The following is a 24,593-nucleotide window of genomic DNA, read 5'->3' as shown; positions in this document are numbered from 1 at the left end:
GACGCCTGCGCACGAGCCCCCCCAGCCCGTGGACAGCTATCCGACGCCCACTACAGCTGCCAATAGCAGTACACCCAGCACCGCCGCCCCCCCTTCCCCCACTCCGCACACAGGCTTTCCCGAGCACACGCTGAGGCTCCGGGCCTCCTTATATAAAAACGAATGTGGGCGGGGAAGAGATTTCGGTCCGCTTTGGGGGCTCCCTGCCTTAGCCTATGGGGAGGAAGCTACTGGACGGCCTTTCCACTGGGTGTTTGGTGGCTTGATATCCTTGCCAACAGCGCTTGGGGTGTGGGTCCTGTGGCTGAGAAAAAGGTGGAAGAGGCGAGAATGCGGTTAAGGATAGATCTCAAATAAAATATCAAAATAAGGGGATGAAGGATACTAAGAAGAATGCGAATGAGAGCACGAAAAAAGGCAGTCTGGGGCAGAGAGAGAAGTCAGTAAAAGGAAGATGTGCATCTTGAAACATCAGGCGCTACGGCTGCCACCTAAAAAAAAAAGCGAGGCCAACGGGGATTATGGGATTTGTAGTTTTACAGGATACTCGGTTGGAAGATGGCGGCAATAACTGCTGCGCAAACGCAGAAACGACCTCCAACTGCGCATGCGCGTTAGCCCTGCGAGCACGCCGCCGGAGGAGGTGGAGCTTGTGAGTGGCCTCGCGCCTATCCTTGGTGGCGGGAAAACTGGTTGGAGGTTCGCGCGGCTGGTGGAATCGCTGCAATAACTCTGTCTGCTCCTCACCCTTAGATCCTCTACGCACCAGAAGGTAGTTGGTGTTTTTCCGCTTGCACCTGAAGGTTCTAGGCTTGGCCAGTCTTGGCACCTGTCGCCTGAGGAAAAGTTTTCTCCTCAGGGTGATGGCTAGCTCTTATCCCTCTCCTCCGAATCTCTAACCGCAGACTTGCTCCTAAGAGAAAACCAAAACTAACTCAGTATTATGGTGCGCAGTGTCGAGCTGAGCGAGAATGAGGATCCTGGTGTCTCCGTGGGTTGGGGGTGGGAATGGGGAGGGCGAGCTGAGGGGAAATTGTCTCATGGCGGGTTTGTTGACGGTGAGGAGAGGTTAGAGAGCCACTGTTCTACCCTTAGAGGAGGCATGGACTTCTGGCTCTGTGGTACCTCCGGTCTGAATTGCTGTGCTTTTAAGAGAAAATTGGTGAGGAAAGGGAAAAATGTGGGTGTCTCCAAGTTCTTCCCTCTGGTTTTAAAAGTGAGAAAAGTGAGATTAGGCCTTTTATTGTTCCGAACCTTGGCACTCTGTGAGGGGAAATGGTGCAGTGGTCTGGGAGTTCATGGGCATGGCCCCTTGGAAAGCAACACAAAATGGCTAGTTTGAGGTTGGCATTATTCCGGGCACCTGTGGAAGCTTCTCAGCGGTTAGATAGAAAGGGTCTGAACCAAGATCAGGGTACTAAAGAGTCTGTCTTGGTGATAATTGGCCATGTCTCTCTGCTTCCTTGCACTCCCTGAACTTTAAGCTTTTAGTCACCATTAATTTGAAGATTCCTTAAAAAGTTTTACTTAAAGTAGTTATGACAGTAAATGTCTTGTTTCATTGATAAGTCGTGTCAGACTCTTTTGCAACCCCATGAACTGTAGTCTGCCAGGCTCCTCTGCCCATAGGATTTCCCCGGCAAGGATTTTGGAGTGGGTTGCCATTGCCATTTCCAGGGGATCTTTCCGACCCAGGGATCAACTCACCTCACCTGCATTGGCAGGTGGGTTCTTTACCACTGAGCCACCGGGGAAGCCCCAGATGTCTTGTTAGGCAGCCTAGTATGGGTAATAAGGGTAGCTGGGATCAGTTTTTTCCTTCTGTCTTGTTAAAAGTTTAGAATCATGCTTGCTGAGCGCACATGAGAGAAGGAAGGAGAAGGAAGGAAGAAAGAACAAATTTACTGATGGAGGCATGAAAATGAGCAGGAATCTACATACCATTAGACATTAAGACAAGAAGAAATCAAACTCTAGCTTAAAGGAGAGTTAAAATATAGTCTTTATCTTATTATTTATTTTTTTGAGAGTTATATTTCATTTGGTGGACATACTGAGGAACTCAAGCCCGGGAGGCAGCATCTCAAGTAACTCTGAGAAAAGTGCTTCCTCTGAAAATATAATCTTTATTTATTTTACAGTATATATATTTACTTGTTTGATCATTGTCTAACTACTCCCATTAGAATGTCAGCTCAGTGAGAATAGAAACTTGATCTTTCTTTTTCTCTGCTCAAAATGTAGTTTTTAAATACAATTTTTTGAGGCTCACAGAGTCTGTGTTAGAGGGCAATTCTAAAGGGTTTATTTTTGTTCTCTTAGACCAAGGATTCCAGGGACAATATAAAGAGGGAGTAATTGGATACTTGGGAGAAATTTGTGAACACATTCCAAGTGAGAGGAGGAGGATTAAGGCTTTTTGAAAAATATTGACAAGACTGAATTAAGTTATTTAGCTAAATCAGTTCTCAAATGTTTTGGTCTCAGAATCCCTTTATTTTTAAATTAAATTTACTTATTTATTTTTGTCTGTTCTGGATCTTCATTGCTGCACAGGCTTTTCCCTAGTAGTGGTGAGCAGGAGCTACTCTCTAGTGTGTGGGCTTCTCACCGCGATGGCTTCTCTTGTTGTGGAGCACCGGCTCTAGAGCAGAGGCTCAATAGTTGTGGCGCAAATGCTTAGTTGCTCTTCAGCGTTTGGGAACTTCCAGGATCAAAGATTGAACCTTAGTCTCCTGCATTGGCAGGCAGATTCTTTACCACTGAGCCACCAGGAAAGCCCTGGAATCCTTTTTAAAATTTTTTTTTAAGTTATGTTTTAAAAGGTTTTTTTGGTTATTGTTTGCCTGCACAGGGTCTTTGTTTCTGCACATGGGCTTTCTCGAGTTGGGGCAGCAGGAGCTACTCTCCAGTTGCGGTGCATGTGCTTCTTGTGTTGCAGAACGTGGGCTCTAGGGCACATGGGCTTCAGTAGTTGTGGCTTTTGGACTCTAGAGCATGTGCTCAGTAGCTGTGGATATACAACTAATCTGTGGGCTTAGTTGTCCCACGGCATGTGGGATCTTCCCTGACCAGAGATCAATCCTGTGTCCACTACATTGGCAGGCAGATTCTTAACCACTGGACCTCTAGGGAAGTCCTCTGAGAATCCTTTTATACTCTTAAAAATTTTTAAGAACTCCAAAGATTGGTTTATATCTCTTTACCTGTGCATTGATACTTAAGTATTAGAAATTAAACTGAGAAAAATTAATCTATTTATTAATTTTAAAATGATGATAATAAACCATTTACATTATGTTAATGTAGATAACACTTAAATGAAAATATAGTTTCCTAAGTGAAAGAAAATTTAATATGAAGAATGGTGTTATTTTACATTTCTGCACATCTCTCATGTCTGGCTTAATAGAAAACAGCTGGATTTTCATCTGTTTCTGAATTCAATGTGTTGTGATATCTTGTTTTGGTTGAAGAATATGAGAAAACCTAACACAGATAAGCAGTTGGAGATCTGCTAAGCTAGGTGATTTCATCTTCTAATCAGTATGATGATTTTTGGTGTTCCAAATGAAAGAAAACTATCTTTTGGAACACCTCATTCACCTTCCCTTGGGTCCCTTTATTACTTCTGAGTTATTTACCTCTTCTTATTCACCTTTCTTTCTTATGTCAGTTGAGGAGTTAGGATCTGGTTATGGAAGTTCTTTTACTTTGACATTTAAAGCTTTATTGGATTTTTCCCCCAATGTTTTTCATCTAAGGTAAGAAAAGAGAAACTAAAATCTCAAATGTTATTCCTGGGTTTAGAGCCCCAAGTCATTTCATAGCTGACCAGGTAAAAGTTGGTGGTATCTTGTATATTTATTAACTATCTTTAAAATTGTCTCTCTCTGAAGTGGATTTCAGTATTCGTTATTATGGAAAAAAATACTTAATCTGAAACAGAGGAGCAGAGATTTATCAGACAGTGACTTCCAAACTTTCCCTTCTCTTTTTATCAGGATAGAGATTTTCTTTAAAAGTAATGTTCTTCATCACAACCTTACTCTGCATGCATGCTCAGTTGTGTCTGACTCTTTGGGACCCTATGGACTGTAGCCTGGCAGGCTTCTCAGTCTATGGAATTATCAGGGCAAGAACACTAGAGTGGGTTGCCATTTTCTTCTCCAGGGGATCTTCCTGATCCAGGGATCGAACCCACATCTCCTTTATCGCCTGCATTGCAGGCAGATTCTTTACTGTTTGAGCCATAAGGGAAGCTTATACATTTACTACATCTTATTAACTTAACAATGATCCACAATTTTATTTAGTTGGTTGGGGCTTCAGTAACACACTTTGGCCTAGAGAGGTCAGTATAGGCTTAGATAATGATTTAAATTTAACTCTTGGAAAAATTTTGCCTCTTTAGGTTGATCAAAATACTCTTTTTTAAATTTTATTTTAAAAATAGAATTTAAAAATCACTTTGAAATGGCAGTCTATGTATAAAAAACAAGAGTTACACAAGAGGCTACAGTAGAGAGCTCATTTCCACTCTCAGCGACCTGTTTCCACTCAACTGAGACATTTTTGTCAATTTCTTGTGTATTCTTCCAGAGATGGTTAAAGGATACTCAAACATATTGTATAGATGAAAATTTAAAAAAAAATCAAATTTTGTCATCTCAAGTACACTAATTTCATTTTGCTTTCCTCGTTCAGTATAGTTTTGTAATTCTGATTATCTTCATAGGGACTTCTCATGGTCATTTTTGGAATTTTAGAGTCTGGGAGAAGATATGTTTGTCATTTATTATTATTATTATTCCCTTTGTGGCCTAATTTTATACAGTTTGTAGCTTCTATTTACGGTTATCGTAAAGAAGGAGACCAGTTTGCTGTAGTGATTCTCCCCCAATTTCCTACTTGCTTTTTCTTCGATTGTCAAATAAGTTTGGGAGTTGGTGAAACGTTAAGATGGAAACCATGATAAAATGTGCTCCTTAAATTGGGCTTTGCTGGTGGCTCAAATGGTAAAGAATCTGCCTGCAATGCGGAGAACCAGGTTCGATCCCTGGATTGGGAAGATTCCCCTGGAGAAGGGCATGGCAACCCACCCCAGGGTTCTTGCCTGGAGAATTTCATGGACAGAGGCGACTGATGGGCTATGGTCCATGGGGTCACAAAGAGTCGGACACAACTGAGCAACTAACACACACTAGACAAGTATAAACAAAAAGGAATTATTGCAAACCAGCACATATCAATTATTTGCATTTATGGAATTAAGGAACAGAAAAATACCAAAAAAATTTAAAAAGACTTTATATTCAGCCATGCTGTGGCCACACTAGGTCAAGTCCCCAGTAACTTTTGAATTCATCTTGGAATCTGGAGAGTGGAATTCTACACCTTGAACAACTGAGTGTTTAAGTTGGCCATTTGAGGGTCATAAAATTTTCAGCCCCTTTAGAGAGAAAAATGTACGAACCCAGAGATCCATTTTATGCGACTTTTGGATCTCTCTCTTTTTTATTATTACTTATTCATTTTCTTTGTTTCTTTGTCTTTGTTGTTGCTCAGACTTTTCTCTAGTTGCAATGAGCGGGGGCTACTCTCCAGTTGTGGTGCACAGGCTTCTCATTGTAGCGGCTTCTCTTGTTGCAGCACAGGCTCAAGGTGTGGGGGCTTCAGTTGCAGCACATGGGCGCAGCAGTGGCAGCTCCCGTGCTCTGGAGCACAGGCACAGTAGTCCTGGCACATGGGCTTAATTGCTGCATGGCGTGTGGGATCTTCCCAGATAAGGGGTTAAACTGATTTCTCCTGCATTGGCAGGCAGATTCTTTACCACTGGCCACCTTGGAAACCTCTTGGATCTCTTTATAGTGGGAGATAGCAGAGTTAAAGGATTGAGTTTCAGGTCGAAGGCCGTCAAAGTACTCAAAACCAACAGCCAGAAATCATATCACTGAGAAGAATAGACATGTTATTAGAATTTAGAAGTCAAAGACCTGGATTCATCTTACTCTACCGTGTGTTAACACTGAGGTTTTGGTAGACCACAGCTGTGTAGAAATAACATCAGTAGTGGAAAGTGAAGACTGGAAAATGTATAAGTTCTTGGAACATTATAAGATGAGTCTTGGCACCGTGCCGGGTCACAAATGACATACAGCTAGAGATAGTAACCTCTTCAGCCTTTGGTGTGGCTGGAGGCCTTCTTCTCCCATCCCTTAGTTGTCTATGGCTGTGAGCAGCCTGGTCTTTTTACCCTAAAGTACCTAGAAATATTTTCTGTCTTTTAGTGTATGCTTTACATGTGTGCTGTGATGTTAAAACGGGTGTGAAGCACTGAACTACTGAACTAGACTACTGGGATGTAGTGTAGCACAGTTCATGACGCAAACCAGACAGATTCTAATCCTGATTTTACCATTTATCAGCTACTTAATATCTCTGACTCCCTCTCAGTGTCAATTTCCCCAAGTGTAAAATGGCATCAATCTCATAGATTTATTGGGAGAATTAAATGAGATGACATATTCAAAGATTATAGTCAGTGCCCAATAAGTATATTTATTATTAGTCACAATTTTGGTAGCAGTAATGAAACATACTGATGTTGTATAGAATATATCTGAGTAGATAGCTACAGATAAACTATGGATATGGAATGAATATGCTAGATTCTTATTACTAGCTTCTCTGGAGACCTCTGTGTTCAGTCACTAAGTTGTGTTTGACTTTTTGTGATCCCATGGACTGCAGCATGCCAGGCCTCCCTGTCCTTCACTATCTCCCTGAGTTTGGTCAAATTCATGTCCATTGAGTTGGTGATGCTATCCAAATATCTCATCCTCTGCTACCTCTTCTCCTTTTGCCTTCAACTTTCCCAGCATCAGTCTTTTCCAGTGAGTTGGCTCTTCACATCAAGTGGCCAAAGTATTGGAGCTTCAGCATCAGTCCTTCCAATGAATATTCAGGGTGGATTTCCTTTGGGATTGACTGGTTTGATCTTGCTGTCCTAGGGACTCTCAAGAGTCTTCTCCAACACCGCGGTTCAGAAACATCTGCTGGTTACTAAATATTTCTGAGCCATGAATAAAAATTATTAATATAAGAATCTAGCACACTGGGAAATTTATTGGACTAGAAGATCTATGTAAAAGGAAGATAATACATTATAGTGATGTTAAAAGGGGGTTCTCTATGCATAGGGATGTCTGAAATAGGTAAGTGAATCTACAGTGTATTTGTTTAGAGTATTTAGAAGAACCTTGTGAAAGGTTATTGCTCTGAAGAAAAATCTCACTGTTTAACTCCAGGAAGGTCTATACCCTAATGCCGCTACTCTACTACTACTTTTACTTTTGGCTGTTAAAAACACATCTTGTTTCAATATGAGTCACCAAATGGGGTTGCTTATGCTAAGCCCCCTATCACTAAACCAAGACAATTTAATTACAGTTTTGGTTCTCTCAGAAATGGAATCTTAAACCAGTTTGTCAGGAATTGCCTGATCGGCACTAGTTGGGTAAATCTGCCTGATAGACCCTTAAAGGAAAGTAACCTTGTATAACCAATTTGCCTTTTTCTTTTTCTTTCTTTCCTTTTTTGCCTAGTATTACATCTGTGTTCCTTATCTCTTCTCCCTGTAAAAGTGTTTAATTTTGTATAGCTCCTTGGAGCTCCTATCCATCTGATAGATTCAATGCTGCCCAATTCATGAGTTGTTGAATAAAGCCAAAAAGATCCTCAAAATTTACTCAGTTGAATTTTGTGTGTGTGTGTGTGTGTTAACAAATCACTACCACTATCATTTCCACCTACTTATAAGTGCCTACCTCATGTTGGACATAGTTCTAAACACTTAAAACACTAAGGATTGTTGCTAATCTTTAAAACAACCTTTATTATACTCCAGCATTTAATTGGCACTGCCCAGGAGTAGGATTGTAGTCAATAAGGCAGAAAATGTAGGTTAGGCATCCCAGGCAAAGGATGGGGTTGCTTATGCTAAGCCTCCTATCACTAAACCAAGACAGTTTAATTACAGTTTTGGCTCTCTCAGAAATGGAATCTTAAACCAGTCAGGAATTGCCTGATCAGCACTAGTTGGGTAAATCTGCCTGCTGCTGCTGCTAAGTCACTTCAGTCGTGTCCAACTCTGTGCGACCCCATAGACGGCAGCCCACCAGGCTCCCCCGTCCCTGGGATTCTCCAGGCAAGAACACTGGAGTGGGTTGCCATTTCCTTCTCCAATGCAGGAAAGTGAAAAGTGAAAGTGAAGTCGCTCAGTCTTGTCCGACTCTAAATCTGCCTGATAGACCCTTAAGGGTCTATCACCCTGAACCCAAGAAGGCAAGAGGAGAGAGTTTAAAATCATGTTGGATCAGTACTGTATACATATATATATATATATATATATATATATATATTTAACTGAATCACTTTGCTGTGTAGCAGAAATTAACATTATAAATCAACTATGCTTCAATAAAATAAATTTTGTTCATCAGAGCGTAACAGTTCATTTCTTTTTCAGCAGAGGCATAAAGAAAGTGTAGCTTCTGAGCTGAATGATGCCAACCCTGGAGAGTAAAGAAAGTGAGTCAAGAGTTATTTTCCTCTTCTTTCTCAGTCTTAGGTCATCTGGACACCTTTCCTACCAAAGGGAAGCTCAGTTCATATGTATTTCATGTTCACTTTGTTAAAGTTACTGCTTTTCTAGGCACTTTGAGTAAATATATTTGACTCAGAACAGTCTTACTCAAGAAATGTATGAACTTGTAGGGAGAGAAGATCCATTTAAAGATTTATAAATAACTTTGAATATGGTAAATGCCACAGGATAGATACAAAATATTATGGAAGCTCCGAATAAAGGTACATTTCTTATGCCTGGGAGGATCAGTACAATTTTCATTGCATCCTTTGTAGATTTTGACTAGTTTTTAAAAATTTTCCTCTAATTTCCCATAACACTTTGTGCAAAATTTTTAAAAAGCAAATTTAAAAAATTTCATATTTGAATATTTCTGTTTTCCTCATACTTGTATTTATCACTTTTGAATTATTCAGTGGTTCCTAAACCTGGAAGTGCATCTGAGTTAGCTGGATAGCCTTATAAAATTACAGATTCTTGGGTCTCACTTCAGACTACTTCGTCACAATCTTAGGGCAGGCGTGAGAAGGTGGGGGCCTGGGGAAGTTTGGTAAGGAGAGGCCTAGGAATCTGAATTTGTTAAAAGTCTCTCCAGATAATTCTGATATTGTCAGTCAGTGGGCAGTGTTTGGCAATTTCTGTGTTAGATTCCATGTTTCACAAATTACATTTGATGACAAAATTTCTTTCAGAATGTGGGAAGGGACCAAAAAATACCTTTGCCCCGCCTGCACAAAAATTGCATAGCCTGATGTCCTATAACCTTAACTCATCAAAGGAGGAGATCCTGGAGATCAGTTCCCCACAGGCAGAGGTAAGGCCAAGCCTGCTAAAGGCCGGGTTAGAGAAGAAGAAGAAGAAAACAACCACAGAGAATGGTCCAGGCAATGGCCAGGAGATACAAGGAAAGGCTCAAGACAGCAAGAACGCAAAGAAAGAAAAGGTAAAAATCAAAAGGATGGCTGTAGTGGGATAGCTTCTCGTCATCCAGCCTGGGCAAACAGGATCTTTCCATTTCAGAAGACATTTAAATATTTATAACATAAATTTGAATGTAGGAAATACCACAGGGGAGATTCATCCTGTAGTTTCAGTTTTTTTTTTCTTGTGTGGGGGTGTATTTTCTTCTCAAAGAGGTAAAAAATGTTTTAATGAAAGCATCTAGCAGGGAATACTGGGCAGGTAGGGGCTGAGATGGGATGTAGGTGAGAGTAGAAGTAGAGACTTTATCAGTGTTTTCCTTTTCTTTGATTTCTTATTCCCAGGCGATCTGTGATAGAATTTATGGCATCTTTAGATTGACTTCATGCTCTCAGTTTTGTGAACTTGCTACCTCATCCAAAGAAGGTTTTCTCCTTCCTAGAGAGGAGGAATGGGGAAAGATGAACAGTTTTTTTCCCCTACCTGTCTCTCTGCAGGAAAAATCAACTCTTACCAATGCAGAATTTGAGGAGATTGTACAGATTGTGCTACAGAAGTCCTTCCAGGAGTGCTTGGGTATGGCTTTTAGTGAAAGATAAGAGTTTCAGTTAGGCAAAGAAATTATCTGAAGGGTGGAGTAAGTTAATAGCATCTCTCCTTCTCTCCATCTTTCTACATAAGGAAATATTAGATGAGACTTCGAAATGGTTTTAAATACTCATCTTTTATCAATAGGACTATAGCTAAACCATCTTAGAAGGTATAGACTTTTAGAAAATTAGATTACCTTGACTTCAGAATATAAATATAGCTTCATCTAGATTTTTAAATGTAATTTAAATTTTTTATATGTTTACAATTTTCATAGAAAAGATAAATTATTTTTCCCAGATTTGAAGACCTTAGTTTCCATTTCTTATATATTTCTATTTGCAATACTGTTTTAACATCTGCTCAGGAATTTGATTTTTAGAATAAGAAACTCTGTAGTATAGGCCCTGAAGCCTTTCTCCGTAAGGTATTGAGGCTAAGGGCAGTGGTTTGATACTTTTAGCTTTTCTCAGGTATACTTCCACTTCTAGAGAAAGCTTGAGGGACAAATGATATAAAAGATAATACCTAAAATTTCTGTTATGTACACAAAATTAGCATTACCTGACTATCCTAGAATAGGTGAATCCATCTGGAAAAGCTTTCAGAAAGATACAGATTTGTGGTTTTTCCCGAGAATTAAAAAACTTGAAAGTTCTATGGTATGGCAAAAGTCTAAAGGTAAGTTCATTCAGGCAACTGATGGGAGATATGTTAATGAAAGGTTACAGTTTGCAAATAATGGAGTAGTTATTTTCTTTGGTTGCTTCTCTGCTTATAGTATTTTCTTTTGGGAGGATGGAATCTAGCCTTGATTTTTCAGAGACTTCCTGTACCCAGCCTACAAGATGTACCCAATTAGACAAGGAACCAGGAATTGCTTCTTCTAATACTTCTGATAATAATAATGCTGATGGGTAAGTTTATCCCAGTGCGGTGAGTTGGTCACAGGGTAGACTTAATACTGATAAATGATTATCCATCTATCTGTCTTTCTATCTAGATGTTTTTCATATCTTGGTAGATTTCTCTCATCTCAGGAAAGATACTTGAACTGGGAAAATAGGCCAGTAAATGGATAAAATGACCCCAGGAGGCCATGGAGAACTTGCAAGTCTTCTGTCCTCCTAACTTTTACCCTTGGGTTTTTTCAAAAGAGGGGTACTACAAATTGCCCTTTTCTATCTTTTAATTAAAAATCTTATTTGCAGAGACAGAGTAGTGGTACCTCCTATTCTAGAGATTTCAGCCTCTCAGGAAGATGGAATAATCCCTGAGATAAAGATATCTAAGCCAGGCCAGCCAGATTCTGCATCCTCTGAGAAGAAATTCAATAAACTCTCCTTAAGCAAAAAAAAGAAGGAAGCTCGTAAGTATAATCCGATATACTTTGACATCTGGCTCAAGTACTTATTCCATGAAATTAGGGAATGGGACAGTGGGCATACTGAGAATTTTCAGCCCAAGACTTAAAACTAATGAACTGTGATTCTTCTTCCTTCTTTTACTGTCTACAAATATTCTCTTCATCTCCTAACCCTATGATGTTTTTCTTTTATCTTCCCAGAAGATGAGAAAATGGAGAAAGACCAAAGTGGACATGAGCACAGACAGGATGACCAACAGAAGAAAACTATTCAGGATCATTCACAGAACAGGGACCAACAAAAAGGAGAAGGAAATGGTTTTGGTAAGTTCAACCGTGGTTTGACAAACCTACTTGGAACTTGAAAATTGGAGGTGGAGGAGAAGGGTAACGACCAGTTAGGATGTTAGAGCAAATTCTCCAAAGACTATAGTTTATCTCACACAGCTACTTGGTAAGAGGATATAGTGCTGAGGAAGAGAGAGAGCTATTTCATTCATTCAGTTATGCAGTCATATAATCCATAGTTGTTGGAGGAAGTTTATTTTTTGGCAGTGCTTGTGGGTTGAACTGTGATTGTAGTGAATGTGTAGGCCTCTTACTATCAGTGAACCACTCTTCCTGTTTTTTTTTTACAGTTGCCAAGGAGAGATGGGTACTCCTGGAGTAGGTAGTAGAAAGGGAGTATCCAGTAAATAAAATTTGCTTTAAGTTCTGTGAAGGGAAGGAAGACAATGTCCTGAGAGGAAATGGTGGAGATCTAATTAAGATAGGCTCAGTCAGAGAATGCATTTGGAAGGAAATAACATTTACGCTGAAAACTGTAGCAAGAGTAGAAGTTAGCCAACTAAAGTATGTGGAGAAAGTTTTAGATAAGGTGAAGTTTGGCTTACTCTGGATACCAAAAGAAACCTGGTATAACTGGAATTCAGAGAGCAAGGGAAGCAAGGCTGCAGAGTGGCTCTAGATAAATGGAACTGTTAACAGCCACGCGTTCCGGAAAACAGCCTCAGAAGGACAGGGCAGATAATGGAGTGCAGTTTATTACACGGGCGGGTCCAAGGCAGAGTCTCCCCTTAGCCAAGGACCCCGACCAGCTTTTGTGAAAACTTTATATACGCTAAGTGTACCTGCCCAAACCCACCTCCCTAAATTCCCTGAAACTGGTCTGAACAAAGGAAAAGAGGATACAATCAAAGTTAACCCTGATTCATATGCCTTAGGCCTAGGTAGTTAACACTGGACAATTATCAATAGGCCTGTGGTCATACCCCAGTAAACATAATAGAATGTATGATTCTATTCAGTTCCACAGTTAATTAGGGTATTCTTTTAGGCGAGGGAGAGTCTAGGTATGAGCCCTGGGGCTCTTCCTTCCAGGAGCCTGGTTTTCCAGTTGGTATGTTGTTTTCCGTAGATACTGGGCATAGAGCTCAAAAGTCCACAGTCCGGCCCAAGATGGAGTCCTGTTTCAAGATGGAGCCTGTTCTGTCTGTTTCCTCCTTCATAGAGAGGTAGCAGTGGCTAGCTCAAAGACCATGTTACAAAGTGAGAATTTCATCTTAAGTATAGTGGGAAGCCCCTGGTGGGTTTTAACCAGAGAAGTGACATCCTCAAATTGATGTTTTAAACAGATCCTTTTGGTGATTAATTGGAGAATGGAGTATAAGAAGCCAGGAGTAGACCAGTTAAGAAGTTAGTGCTAGGATTAAATATTTTGGTGGCTTGGATTAAGATGATGAAGGAGACGAAAAGCAAATGGTTTTACGATATGTTTTGGAGATAGGGTTGTCAGAACTTGGTGACGAATTGAATATTGGAAAGTGAGAGAGAAGAGGGTTTGAGCAGTTGTGTGAAAGGAGCGGGTGAACAGCAGTTCTATAGGATGAGATCAAGAATCTGGGTTTGGACTTATTGGGTTTGAGATTGTTGTGAGACCTCCAAATAGAGATGTCAAAGAGCAAGGTGGCTATAGGAACTGGGAGCTCAGAACAGAGGCCACTGGCATACATCTCTGTGTTGTCAGGTATGAAAATGGGTTTCAAACAGAGGATATGGGTGAGCTGACCTCAGGAGAAAGTGCAGCATGGGAGTGAAGACCCATGATTAGGCTTTGGGACTCCAATTTAGAGATTGGACAGAGAATGAGGTGAACCCAATTTGGATACTGAGGAGGGAGTTACCAGAAAAATGGGAGGGGAGGCGGGAAAAGGGAGAATGAGGGATCACAGAACCCAAGGAAGCTGGTGTTTCAAAAATTAGTGGTCAACTGAAATGCTCTTTACCTGTGTGTCTATGACATCAGCCTTCATTAACACAGAGCCACATCTGAACTTCAGTTTTCTAACACATCTTCTTTGCTTTCTAAGTTGTTGGAAAGGAAACTTTAAGGAACTGTATGTCTTTAAAACTGTCATAGAAATTTCATCCTAAACCATAAATATCTAGTTTTATAGCATTAGGATGATTTTTTACCCACTCATTTCCTCATGAATATTTATATTTTTACAACCACCATTTATTTTCTTGATCTCTGTTCTCTTTTATGGTCCCTGGCCCTTTCTCCCACTCTCTTTTCTAGCTTGCCAGGTTACCTCTGTAAACATCTACAACTGTCAGTGGCAACTGTCATTTCAAACTAATACATCATTCCCAACCAGTACTTAATTATTCAAAACAACTGAGAAAGTGATCCATAATATGAGATATTTTGAAAGGACCTAAATGTAAGTCATCTACTTTGCTGAGGGATGATTTTGGTGGGATGGAGGGCATCCCTTACATTTCAGCATTTAAGGTAAACTGACAAGTGGGAGAGTGAACTTACTAGAGAAACATTGGTTGGTGTCGTTAACTGAATATATGGTGTACCTGGTCAGTGATTTTCTCTAGCAAAGCTCAGTTGAATGAGTGTAGGCACAGAAAAAGAGTGGGTTCATTCAGAATTGTGTTTGCCAGCTGAGTGGGGGGAAGGACAGAGAGAAAGGGAGTTGATGATGTCTGCAAGAGAATCTAAGGAAATCAAATGTGCGTAACTACAGAGTGAAGAAAAGAGGTTGCTACCAGTTGAGAGGAAGGTGGGGCCAGTGGATTGGAGATCTAGATAAAGTGAAAGTTGCCATGAGTTCTTGGAGCAAGGTGGAAGGATGGGGCAGTTTTATCAGAGAAGAGTTTAGATAAGTGATTCAGGGGAGTGTGCAGTCCCTGCAGATGACTGGGGGGGCCATGCAGGATGGGAGTGGGTTCCTGAGGTGAAGGGGCTACTGAGGTGGCATGGAGTCTCAAGAAGGTATGGGGTGCTTGTACCTTACCCTTGTGGATATATGGTAATCTTTGAGGGCAGGAGGCAGAGAGAAGAAAAAGACTGAACCAGATAGCAGCATTGTCATTGCAAGGGAGATGAGAGGGCAGTGTAATCTCATGGCCTGGACCTTAAGGGAGGGAGTATTTTTATAAAATGGAGGATAGTAATGGTCTGCAAGTGTCAGTGGGCGGAAAGGGTGATACTGGCCCCACTTTCTGGCCTGGGGGATGTGAGAAGAACAGCTTCTGCTTAGAGGGCTGCATGGGTCAGGTGGGGTTGGGTTGGGGCAGCATCACCAGATTTCTGCATCACCAGATTTCAAAAAGGACGCAGAGGTTCAGAGAACAGGTTGAAGATATGTGCATTTTAGTTACTCTTGCCTGGAATTCCAAAGAATATTAATTTCATTTTCATTTCCAAATAATATCGTGGAAGAGTTTGGGAGGGAGAAAGGGCTGTGTGGAGCTTTGGGTCAACCTAGAAGATGTGGGGTAGAGAAAGGTGGGGATGAGAGTTTGGAATGTAATGGATAAAAACAATGTTTGGCCTTTGAGCAGGGCCTGAAGTAAATAGTTGACTGAGAAACGATAGGCTTAAACCTGTCTTTTGGTGAGGGGTGAACTCAGAGCTCTTGGTCCCAAAGGCCGCAACTTGGTGATTTGGTGACAGGTTAATTCAAATAGGACAGGTTAGTTCAAATAGGAACTCTGGATGCTGTGCACAAAAGAGATGCTGGTTAGTCCTTCAGAAGAACTTTTCTTGTTTTTTAATTATTTTTTTATTGAAGGATAATTGTTTTACAGAATTTTGCTGTTTCCTGTCAAACCTCAACATGAATCATCCATCAGATCAGATCAGATCAGTCGCTCAGTCGTGTCTGACTCTTTGCAACCCCATGAATCGCAGCATGCCAGGCCTCCCTGTCCATCACCAACTCACGGAGTTCACTCAGACTCACATCCATCGAGTCAATGATGCCATCCAGCCATCTCATCCTCTGTCATCCCCTTCTCCTCCTGCCCCCAGTCCCTCCCAGCATCAGAGTCTTTTCCAATGAGTCCACTCTTTGCATGAGGTGGCCAAAGTACTGGAGTTTCAGCTTTAGCATCATTCCTTCCAAAGAAATCCCAGGGCTGATCTCCTTCACAATGGACTGGTTGGATCTCCTTGCAGTCCAAGGGACTCTCAAGAGTCTTCTCCAACACCACAGTTCAAAAGCATCAATTCTTTGGCGCTCAGCCTTCTTCACAGTCCAACTCTCACATCCATACATGACCACAGGAAAAACCATAGCCTTGACTAGACGAACCTTTGTTGGCAAAGTAATGTCTCTGCTTTTGAATATGCTATCTAGGTTGGTCATAACTTTCCTTCCAAGGAGTAAGCGTCTTTTAATTTCATGGTTGCAGTCACCATCTGCAGTGATTTTGGAGCCCAGAAAAATAAAGTCTGACACTGTTTCCACTGTTTTCCCATCTATTTCCTATGAAGTGGTGGGACCGGATGCCATGATCTTCGTTTTCTGAATGTTGAGCTTTAAGCCAACTTTTTCACTCTCCACTTTCACTTTCATCAAGAGGCTTTTGAGTTCCTCTTCACTTTCTGCCATAAGGTATACATATATCCCCACCCTTTTAAAACTCCCTCCAATCTCCCTCCCCATCCCACCCATCTAGGTTGATACAGAGCCCCTGTTTGAGTTTCCTGAGCCATACAGCAAATTCCCATTGACTATCTATTTTATATATGGTAATGTAAGTTTCCATGTTACTCTTTCCATACATCTCACCCTCTCCTCCCCTCTCCCCATGTCCATAAATCTATTCTGTATGTCTGTTTCTCCATTGTTGCCCTGTAAATAAATTCTTCAGTACCATTTTTCTAAAAAATATGGAACACTTCACGAATTTGCGTATCATCCTTGCACAGGGGCCATGCTAATCTTCTCTGTATCGTTCCAATTTTAGTCTATGTGCTGCCAAAGCGAGCACAGTCCTTCAGGAGAACTTTTTAGTAGTGACATGCCAGCCAGGAAATGAGGCAGTAGCCAAAAAGATGCCAGGCAGCCTTTTAAAGAAATGTCAATACAGGAAACACTCCTTTCTGCCCTAGGGGAGAAGAGATGATAGCATGGTTCAGCAGAAAGACTGAGATGTGAGACCTGGGGGTTCCAAGTTCAGCTTTGCCACCAATTTAGACTGATCTTTAGCAGTCAGTTATCTCCTCCGAGCTTTTGGTTTTACTGTTTATAAGTCAGGGCTTGAACAAGTTGATCTCTAGGGCTATGTGATTCTTGCAGAGGTGGTGGTGGCAGGGAGTATATTAATTTTAATTAAATTGAAGAAGGAAGAACGTATTTTTGAGTCTTCTTATTTCAGGTTTCTTTGCTGTGACAGGTCAATGTCTAGTCTGGGTCCAGTGTTCCTCCCCAAACTGTGAGAAATGGAGGCGGCTACGTGGGAACATTGACCCCTCAGTCCTCCCAGATAATTGGTCCTGTGACCAGAACACAGGTAAAATGGAAATTTCTTTTCAGTTTTTATGTTCCTTTCTTTCTTTCCCTGCTTTCATCCTTTAGATTAAATATGACAAAAATATAGTTATAACTCCAGGGGTCCTTGTAGTTAGCGTTTGGGGAGAGGCGGGGATCTTGATGTATTTTCAAAATGAGTTTGGCATAAAGGGATAGAGGAAGACACTCTGAAAAGTAGGGGGGTCCTGGAATCTAAACAATTGTTCTGAGTAAATTCCATCTTCCTCTGCATTGGTTTGACCCTGTTAGTCTGACTAGACTTTTGGTATTGGGTTGGTATGGGATATATGAGGAAAAGCCAGTGAGAAAGATTCAGTGGCTTAGAATTCTAGAATGTTTGAAACTACTTAAAAAAGATTATGAAGATCTAGTCCTGCCCAGCTATTTTACAGATAAGAAAACAGAATATTGGAGAAATTATCTTCATGATGTTACACAGATGGAAGCAGGGTCAGACATGTGTAGGTGGAAGTTTGGGATCTCTTTCTACAGAACATAACTCCTGCTTCTTCTAGCTCTAGCTGCATTTCCTTCATGAGCCTTTATTCATCCTCCAGGCCCGTCTCCCAGGTGTCCTTTTGGTCCTACCTGCTGCATATAACAATTTCTTCTTGACCTCGCCTCTGCCCTCATCCAGATTTTCACCTCATGAGGCCCTTTCTTTCCCTGCACTCCTCCTCTCTTTTGGCAGACTTGCAGTATAATCGCTGTGATATCCCTGAGGAGACCTGGACTGGTCATGAAAGTGATGTGGCCTATGCCTCCTACATCCCAGGATCCATCATCTGGGCCAAGCAATACGGCTACCCCTGGTAGGGTGCCATGGTAGAGTCAGAGCATCCTTCATAAACTTGAGAGTGGTAGCTTCAGGCAGAGAGGGAAGAAAATGAAAGGGATTTATAATGGAAATGTTACCTGCCTTAGAAAGAGCATGGGTGAGGGAGAATATAAAGTAATAATCTTGGAGGCTTTGAAAGAGTGATTACTAGAGATTTCATGGTGGACATGGTATGTCCCTGGGGAAAAGGGTCAGCCAGTTCTACCCTGAATGGGTAGAAAGAGATGAGTGGCTCTAAGATATTTTTTTGGACATTAGGAAAGGAGAGATATACAAAGTAAAGAGAAAAGGGAAGGGTGGAAGAGTTTCTTCCTTGGAGATGTCCCAAGTCAAAAGATTTTTGTTCTCAGGGTTGCCAGGAGGCCTAGAAGATTAGATATTTTTTAGTAGGAAGATTCTGAGCTTCTTTGTACATTGATGGAAGTTACCTCAGTCATTTGGTAGTGACCACTGTGGAGGGATGACAGAGGGGTCTATTTGGGGGATCCTTTATTTGCAAAACGTACTGCCCTTTTGTGTGCTAAGTCACTTCAGTTGTGTCCCGACTCTTTGCAACCCTATGGACTGTAGCCCTCTGTCCATGGGATTCTCCAGGCAAGAATGCTGGAGTAGGTTGCCATGCCCTCCTCCAGGGGATCTTCCCAACCCAGGGATCGAACCCAGGTCTCCTGCATTGCAGGTGGATTCTTTACCATCTAAGACACAAGGGAAGCCCAGTGCCCTTTTATGTACATGTATATTGATGAGTTTGTGTTCTGTTCATATAACCCCTTCTCTTCCATCCCCTACACCCATCTGTCTTCTCCAGGTGGCCAGGCATGGTAGAACCTGATCCTGACCTGGGGGAATATTTTCTTTTTGCTTCTCATCTTGATTCCCTGCCGGTGAGTTTTCCTGGTTCAGGGTGGGTAGGTGCTCAGGGCAAAGTAATGAACAAATCCATCCTAATAGATGTACAGAGATAGAAATACAGACATAGCCAGCAGACACAAACAGAAACAAATTCTTAGCTAGAGTGACAAATGGATATACAAACAAACAAATATCTAATTGAATATTTATTAATTACTAGGACATTTGTGGTTTTGACACATAGGCTTTGGTTGGGATATCTGAGGTCAGGATGGAAGAACAATGGAATGAGGTGGGATAGGTGGGACAGACTTAAAGGAATAGACAAGGCCCAGCCCTTCCTTTCTTGTGAATTCTCAGCTCTTCTCCTGCCTTTTCCTGGCTAGCGGGTCAGAGCAAGAAGGACAAGAGGCTATAACAAAGCTATCTTTTATTATAGTCCAAGTACCATGTGACATTTTTTGGAGAAACAGTCTCTCGTGCTTGGATCCCAGTCAACATGCTAAAGAACTTCCAGGAGCTGACCCTGGAGCTAAGTGGAGTGGTGAGTAACCTTCAGGGGTCAGTTGTGATATAGGGAACTTGAGAAACAAAATCTTCCCTTTATTAAATGTGACTTTTCCTGGAGAAAGCTGGGCCAGGAGGAAGTCGCATGTCTGACCAAGTATGCCAGGGTGAGGTTATTCATGAGGAACACTTTCTACCACGATTGCAGCAGGAAAATGATTTTTCTTAGTTTCATTCCCTGTCTGCAGATAGAGGGCCTTCATGAAGACCATGGTTTTCTGCAGGTTAGCCAAAGCAAGTGTGATAGAAATGAAGGCACAAATTAACTCAGGGTTTCTCAGTCTCAACACTATTGACATTTTGGGTCAGATAATTTTCTATTATGAGGGGCTGTCCTAGGCATTATAGGATATTTAGCAGCATCCATGGGCTCTCATGGCATCTAGCCAGTAGTAGCGCTCACCCTAGTTGTGACAACCAAAAAATTGTCTCTACACATTGTCAAATATCTTCTGGGAGAAAAATAAAGTCTCCCCCGGTTGAGAACCACTGAAGTAACTAAGTGATATTTCCTCCTGGAATTCTCCAGGCAAGAATACTGGAGTGGGTACCCATTCCCTTCTCCAGGGGATCTTCCCAGCCCAGGAATATAATCCAGGCCTCCCGCATTGCAGGCAGATTCTTTACAATCTGAGCCACCAGGGAAGCCCAAGAATACTGGAGTGTGTTGCCTATCCCTTCTCCAAGGGGTCTTTCTGACTCAGGAATTGAACCAGTGTCTCCTGCATTGAGGCAGATTCTTTACCAGCTGAGCTACCAGGGAAGCCCATAATCATTTTGGGCCTTACAAGTGAGGCCTAGGAGCTCAGGGACCTTAGATAATCAGGCCGTGAGTATTAAATCAAGCAGCGGGATATAAAGAAACTTGTGAGAAGCTTTAAAGTGCAGTCATCTGAACTCCTTTAATTTTGCCTCTACAAATTTCCATGGGCTTTACTTTGAAGAGGATGCCAAAATGTTGGTTGAAAATATTTCTAGAAATTTATGAAAGGTTTGTTTGGGTACAAGGGAGGACTGTGTTTCTGAGCTCAAAAGATTAAGAATAGGAGTATCATATCAATACCGGGAAGTAGAAATAAATGTAAAGATAATGTCTGGTGAGTAACAGTATGTTGGAGTCACTTCCCTAATGTTTATCACTGACTCTAATCTTCTTTCATTTCAGAGAAAGTGCAAAAATAAGGACTGCAGCCAGAAACTGTTGGTAGCCCTGATGATGGCTCAAAAGGCAGAGCAGATCAGTATTCAGGTGGGAAAGTTTAGATCACACACCTCCTTCTCTTTGGGACTTGGGACGCAAAACAAGTCATACAGTCCCTCCTGTAGAAAATTGGCTCTCCTTCCCTCTTACACAGTCTTAGTTCTAGAACTAGTCTTTTCTTCCCAGGCCAAGTTCCTTTGACTCTTTAAACTATCCATTCTTTTCCCTACCCTTGGACAAATGGAATTTTTTCTCTGTCCAAACAGATACAGTTTGTGGTAGAGGGAATCCCACCACCCTGTTTAACTTCAAGTCTCAGGTGTATGTACCTTATTCTGTGGAGTTAGTTTTACCCTCAAATCCTGCCTTTGGGTAGGGGGTGGAGAATAACAAACAGTTAGTTTCCTGTTCCCAGTTATTAACTGAATTATAAACAAACTGGAAAAAGAAGTTATAATAATATTGTATAATGTTATAATATACTATAGTAGTTAAGCTCTCCAAAAATTTAGATAAACCTAATGTGAAGTTTCAAGTGAAAACGGTGTGGAATATGAATACAAACTCTATAACTAGAAACCTTGAAGACAGGGGCAAAACTAGCCCCTGGGAGACTAGTGGATGATGCTTTTGTTTCTTGGCTCCCTCAGGAGCGGGTTAACTTGTTTGGTTTCTGGAGCCGATACAGTGGACCTGACAATGATGGGGAAGAAAAAGGTAGGATAAGTAGGAGGCTAAGGACCAGAGAGGGAGGGAAGGGATTCTTTCATGAGGGCAGCTGCTGAAGCTTTTGTTTTATATCCAGTGCCGTCAACCTAGTTCTGGATTCTATAATATGAGGCTTTACATAAATGCCGTTGAGCAAATGTCTGGGATGGATGGATGGACACATGGGTAGAGAGAGGAATGGAGAAAAAAGGGAGTAGGGAGGGAGGGTGCATGTTGACTAGTGATAGGACTTGGAAGAGGGTAGAACCATGATAATCTGACATCAGATTTTATGGAGAAGATATGACTTGGATATGAAAGACAGAGTTGGAAGATTGATTTTCTGGGATCAGCTCCACTAACTCATCACCTGTTTTGTTGGATAAATTATTTAGCCTTTCCTTCCTATTCCTGTTTTAGACTTAACGCTCTCTGGGACTAGCAGCTTAGATTCCTGCTTGGAGAAAGAAGAGGAAGAGCCAGAGTTGGAGGAAGATGAAGAGGAGGAACAAGATAAAGCAGTAAGATTGATCTTGGGGATTCCTTTGAGGAGATAGCTGTAGGGTATCTGGTTAGCATGGATTTGTATTTTCTAAGGAACTGTCTTGTCCCTACATCAGGGTAGCCCTGACGGGCTGGTTTTCTCTCTTAGGACTCTTCAGGGAAGAAGAGCCTCCTCTGTCCTCAGTTATTCTAATACCTCATATCTCTAGGAACTTATTTTTTGATGATAGTCTCATTTCCTACTGTAGTTCTTTGGTTCTTACTGGAGCAATTTTACAGAATAGCAGGTTGCCTCTCTTTACTTTCTTCCCTGTGTGGACACTTAGGATATTCATTATTTTATTTCCTTAGTCTCTCTTCAGGCATATGAAATGTGGATATTTTTCATCTTTAAAGACTTTTTAAGAGCAGTCTTCGGTTTACAGGAGAAGTGAGAGGAATGTACAGAGAGTTTCCATGTGCCTCCTGCCCCGATACATGTATAGCCTCCCCTGTTAGCAACAGCGTCCACCAGAGCGGTGCATTTGTTTGCAGTTGATGAACCTATTCAGTACATTGACACATCATAATCACGCAAAGTCCATCGTTTACATTAGGATTTCCTCCTGGTAGTGTATGTTCTATGGACTTGGACATGTATCCATCATTATGGTATCATATACTGGTACACAATAACTTGCTTGGATTTTGACTGAAGTTAGATCGATTCTGTAGATCAAACTGGGAATAATTAGCATCTGGAACTTCCTTAAGTACACCCATCATTTCTGTAGCATCCTACTCTATTAAATCACAATTATATGACTTCATTTATATTTTATTTTTCTCAGGATCCAACTTTGCTTAATCCCAAGCCAGCCAAAATTCAAACAAACAAACCCAAGACAAGAGGTAAGCAGGATAATTGGAAACGAGACATGTGTTCCTGTTAAGGCAGGGCAGAAGCAGAAAGTGCAAGGGGTCTGCAGGTAGCTGGGCCTTACTGACCTCTCGGCTCCAGAACCTGAGAAAATGGGTAAGACTCATGCTAATGTGGTCAGGGAATCTGTAGCTTCTCACTTCTGTGAGTTGAATTACAAAATCTTAGGTTAAAGGTGGAATGAATATTTTAAATTTTTAGCCAAGAAGGATGACTTCATGGAGAAGGCAGGTTTTGAGGTGAACTATAAAGAGAAGACCCAGGGAGAAAGAAAAGAAATATTTGGGGGAAAAGAAAGGAACCAGAAGGACTCACTAGATTGAAAATGAGCAGAAGACCCAGGGCAGAGACTAAATGTTTGGAGTTTGTGGACCCTAACCACACTGTCACTCAGAAATAAACCAATGTCCTTCAGGATTGGGGGTTGGGAGTGATGCCGGTGGAGCAGATGAACGAGATGGGACCCTGAAAAGGAGAACAACAAAGAGATCTCTGTTAAACGAACCTGCACCTCCACCTGTGCCTATAATGGGAAGGAAAAAAGGGCATGGAAATTCAGGACCTGAGCAGCCGGGTAAGACCCAGACTTGGGGACTGTGGGGAGTGAGGCTCACGTCTGCAGGTTTCCTGCTCTGATCATTCCTTAAAACTTCCACAGCTTTTCATTACTTTGGAAAAAAACAAAACAAAAAAACACACAAAAGTTTGGCCAAAAGGGCACCATCTAAATTGCAGAACACAACACACACTGTAGAAACATTTTATGGTTATTATTTGATTTTATTCAGGGACATGCAGGGATACAAGAATGGTAAGGAGGTGAGAAGTAACGTTTATTGATATTTTTGTGGGCTGGCTGGATAGATACTTCTATACTTGTTCCCTTTAGTTCTTTCAGTGTCTCTATCACTGGATATCTGCCATTTTAAAGATACGGAGACTGAGGTTCAAAGGGTTTAAAGTTTTCTCGAGGTCCATAGATCCAAGTCTTTCTGATCCCAAACCCCATTTTCTTTCTATAAAGAAAAGTCATCTTTTCCCAGAGATTGTTTTGGAAATAGAAGGTTTAGGAGTTGGACTTATACAAGGTGAGGACAGGTGACCCGATAAGACTCTCAGTTTTGTCACTTTTTCATTTAGACCCTAAGAAAAAATTTAAAGCTCCCCAAAGCAAGGCCCCAGTAAGCAGCCTATCTGAAGAAAAAGAAGCTAGACTAGTGCCAGAAGTCCTGACCCCACCAGCTCCTTGTGGGGCCTGTCGTGTTGTGGGGGAAGAAGGGCCTGAACCCCAGCATGCTGGAAGTGTGCCTTCTGACGATGGAGCCTCCAGTGACCTGGATCTGGACCAACTCATGGAAGATGGTGGAGAAGAGCTGGAGCAGAGGGAGGAGCCGCAGCACAGAGTTGACAGGGGGCAGCTCGCTGTGGCCTTCTGTGAGGAATAGCTGTGGACTTGTGCCTCTTTCCTGCTCTCACACTCCTTCTTGCATGAAGAGCCTCTCAGAGGATCCCCAAGAAGCTCATAAGTGTTGGGGTTGTTCACTGTCTGTGAGGTTACCTGGCTAAAGTCAGAGTTGTGCAGTTCTTGTTAATAAACCAGGTTACTGGTTTACTTGGTTTGGTTTGTCTCTAACTACTT

At 41.6% G+C, this 24,593-nt stretch overlaps 1 protein-coding gene and 1 non-coding gene across 7 annotated transcripts; one reads left to right on the top strand and one right to left on the bottom strand.

Annotated features, from left to right (window-relative positions):
- Positions 1–153: 153 nt before the first annotated feature.
- Positions 154–24,566, top strand: ZCWPW1 (zinc finger CW-type and PWWP domain containing 1). 6 transcript variants are annotated; one of them, XM_044936278.2, is made up of 17 exons: positions 154–652; positions 8,534–8,592; positions 9,343–9,593; positions 10,069–10,147; positions 10,944–11,079; positions 11,374–11,531; positions 11,730–11,852; positions 17,229–17,345; positions 18,057–18,177; positions 19,012–19,087; positions 19,495–19,599; positions 20,788–20,871; positions 21,474–21,540; positions 21,952–22,052; positions 22,866–22,926; positions 23,370–23,528; positions 24,095–24,566. In XM_044936278.2, exons 2-17 carry the CDS (start codon positions 8,565–8,567, stop codon positions 24,397–24,399), a joined length of 1,971 nt encoding a protein of 656 aa, XP_044792213.2. In that variant the 5' UTR covers positions 154–652; positions 8,534–8,564; the 3' UTR covers positions 24,400–24,566. The 6 variants fall into 6 exon arrangements, with proteins under 6 accessions (XP_044792213.2, XP_044792211.2, XP_044792212.2 ...); XM_044936276.2 differs by having other exon boundaries at positions 8,531–8,592; XM_044936277.2 differs by having other exon boundaries at positions 154–772.
- Positions 16,717–16,823, bottom strand: LOC112581905. The gene has a single exon (XR_003106580.1). It is a non-coding gene; the product is annotated as a U6 spliceosomal RNA (small nuclear RNA).
- Positions 24,567–24,593: the final 27 nt, after the last annotated feature.

The sequence above is a fragment of the Bubalus bubalis genome, chromosome 24 (genome assembly GCF_019923935.1).
Source record: "Bubalus bubalis isolate 160015118507 breed Murrah chromosome 24, NDDB_SH_1, whole genome shotgun sequence".
Lineage (NCBI taxonomy): Eukaryota > Metazoa > Chordata > Mammalia > Artiodactyla > Bovidae > Bubalus > Bubalus bubalis.
This window is presented reverse-complemented; position numbering and strand designations above follow the sequence as displayed.

Coding starts and splice junctions, on each gene's coding strand:
- ZCWPW1 (XM_044936278.2), top strand. CDS start 8,565: ATGATGCCAACCCTGGAGAGTAAAGAAA. Junction 19,088..19,494: donor CTCATCTTGATTCCCTGCCG/GTGAGTTTTCCT, acceptor CTTTTATTATAG/TCCAAGTACCATGTGACATT. Junction 22,927..23,369: donor AAACAAACCCAAGACAAGAG/GTAAGCAGGATA, acceptor AATGTCCTTCAG/GATTGGGGGTTGGGAGTGAT.